Here is a 2,820-nt window from a genome sequence, read left to right as displayed (position 1 = left end):
AATATCTTGCCTCTAGCGATAAAACAGTTAAACTTAACTCTTCACAACCAACACAATACAAAGTATCAACCCACAGAGTGGCATCGAGTGTTCCGAAGGACATCATGCCACTCTAACAACAAAAGCATCATCATATTTACATGCATTGTACTTACATAATTTAACAATTGAATCCCATAAAACCCCAACTTAAATATCTGAAATATACATAACTTATCATCTTTATATACATAATTGTACTACAATCAATAAACGAAAGCGAAATTTTTCCATCTGTATTTGATTCCCTCTCGTTTTTGTAATTCCATTCGTTTGGCGTGAAGCACTTCGGATACCCAATCTTTATGGATGGTATAATTCTCAGGTCGGCGAGGAATTGTGTTTAGGAAAAACGTTTCGTTAGTTTCCATATGTATTCGTGGTGGCTCTGGAGCAACTTCGGGAATATCTAACTTAATGGTGTATGGGAGTCTTCTGGGAATTTTTCTGAAACGATAGTAATATAAGTTATTAATTTGTGGATTAGCCATAATTCAATATCCCTAATGGTATAATAACTATGAAAGTGTGTGCTAGTTCTTATTCAGTTGATTGGTCTCTGAAAGTAAGTAAAAGTTTGGTCTTAAGCATAATTCACCAAAATCAACATGCATTTGCACATAATCATTGGTTCCGTTGTTTTAAGAAAAAGTTTCAATGTTACAACAGTCGAAATTTCCAAAAGGTTTTTGTAAGAAAGATTTGTTGTAAGGAAACATTCAGGAACCTATAAGCATTGTATCTGCACGGACGGTATCTTGGTGACTGGAAAATATCCTTTAATATAAAAATATTGTTTCGTTTCCACGTTGTGATCTAAGAGTTAAGCAAATGTTAAGTTATGATTCATGAACAAATACGCTCTGATACATTATTATATGTTTTATTATTTGGACCATTACTCATATCATGTAAGAAAATCTTCTATACTCAACACTACCCTCCCTCCCATGTTAATGATATGTTATATTTAAGGGTTCACTTACTTGAATTTATAAGGATTTCCATGAACCTCGACACCCCAACCATATCGTTCCTTCTCCTCCTCATAATCTGGTACAATGTCACCATTGTCATCGATAAGTGGAATGTCAGCTGTCGAATTGTTTTCTTTAGTTTGTGGACATGGTGGTGGTTTAGGATCGAAGCTAGGTGAATCATTAAATGTCGGGGGAATAATCGCTGTCGCTTCAGAAGTAAGTTTTGATCGAACTGGTCCAGCAGATTTGACTGGACGTTTTGGCGATGTTTGTTGATTTCTATGGATCTTTGCGCTTTGAATTCTAACATTCCGGCTATTGATTTGCTTATCTCTTGGTAGAGGCCAGTTTATTTCGGTAGATGCAGTTGACGGTTGAGGACTACATGCCTCTACTGTATATCCTGAATTCAACGTTTGTTCGTAAGCGACTTCATTGATAAAATCCAAGTCGGTTTCCTCTCGACGGCGTGACCAGCATTCTTGTGGAGTAGGTACTCGTAGTTTTGGTATAGGTCTAAATTTTGGTACTGGAGCAGTTTTGGGTCTTTGTGGAATTTTTGTTTGACGAAGGGTAGGAGACCTGGTTGCTGTAGATGGACGTTGACGAGCTGATTCACGATTGTGACCTAATATGACCAAATTATCAGGCCCTGGTACGACGGGTTTGGTGTGGTACATCGTTCCTTTGAAATTATACAGCTGGTCAACTCCTATTCAAAAGGAATAAATTCATAAATTGACATGAACGTAATCTAAAAAGAAATGTAAGTTTTAGAATAACTCTTTATTAGATATGAAGAAATTGAAATATTATAAAAATTATATGAATCCTAAACCTAAATCGTAGCAAGTTTATATTGACGCCGAACGTTTTAGAAGATAAATGATTCGACCTGACCCAAATAGATGAACAATAATCTAAATATGGATGAAAATAAGTTTCTTGAAAAACGATAATATATAGATTGCTTTGTATTGCATTGAACAATTAGTGACAATCTGCAATTGGGTTTAAGCGAATTAACATTGCTTATAATGTTTTTTTTTTAATTGATTATGATTGACTACGAAAATCTGTTGCCACGAGTAAATGCGTCACATGCGCTTTTTCCTAACTATACTACAATGTTTTTGGTAGTCAATCGATTGCAGCCTGTGATAAAAATGACATACACAGGGTTTTATACTTTGATAGTTGTATACTCACGATAATCTGAGGGAACTCCGATCCTTTCATTGTAGACATTTTTAATAGATGGATACCATCCATAGATCTTCTCCTTCATTCTGGGGATATATCTTTACCAATTTCCCGTCAATAAACCCTAAAAATATTATCATCATCATTAGGTATATTGTACAGAATACCCGAATATTGCCTCTGAATTTATATAAAGGTTAACATCACATTATTAGTCGGATGGGCATGCTCACTAGGTCATTATCATCATCATGACCATAATCATTATCCTTGCCCTTGTTGAAAACGTCGTGAACTTGTGCATTACTGGAGGGTCAAGATAGCTCACTAGGGTTAATTAGAGATAATGTCTTGGGATTTTTCAACCCAGTCTCTCCCTTTCATTGATGCAAATCACTGTGAAATGGAAAATAATATACTTGGCTTCTGTGTGAACCTCTGAAAAGCCAGCTTCGATACTGGAGAAAGAGTTCGCTGTCCTGGCAAAATACCCGTGCTTTGCGCACTGAATGGCAGTGCTCGTAAAAATGGGCTTTTACATAACCATGCCAGGGTTTATCATTGTGTGTAATGTACAATACTGGTAATGAGCTAATAA

General features: G+C 35.9%; 1 protein-coding gene across 1 annotated transcript; it reads right to left on the bottom strand.

Moving 5' to 3' along the window:
- Positions 1-245: 245 nt before the first annotated feature.
- LOTGIDRAFT_175155 (hypothetical protein) lies at positions 246-1,699 on the bottom strand (the record flags this gene model as incomplete). The annotated part of the gene is made up of 2 exons (XM_009055507.1): positions 246-486; positions 1,026-1,699. The coding sequence occupies 2 exons, from the start codon at positions 1,697-1,699 to the stop codon at positions 246-248; spliced, it is 915 nt and encodes a 304-aa protein (XP_009053755.1).
- Between the last annotated feature and the right edge of the window lie 1,121 nt (positions 1,700-2,820).

Source organism: Lottia gigantea, assembly GCF_000327385.1.
Source record: "Lottia gigantea unplaced genomic scaffold LOTGIsca_247, whole genome shotgun sequence".
Classification (NCBI taxonomy): Eukaryota; Metazoa; Mollusca; class Gastropoda; family Lottiidae; genus Lottia; species Lottia gigantea.
Note: the sequence above shows the minus strand (reverse complement) of the source record. Positions and strands in the feature narration are given on the sequence as shown.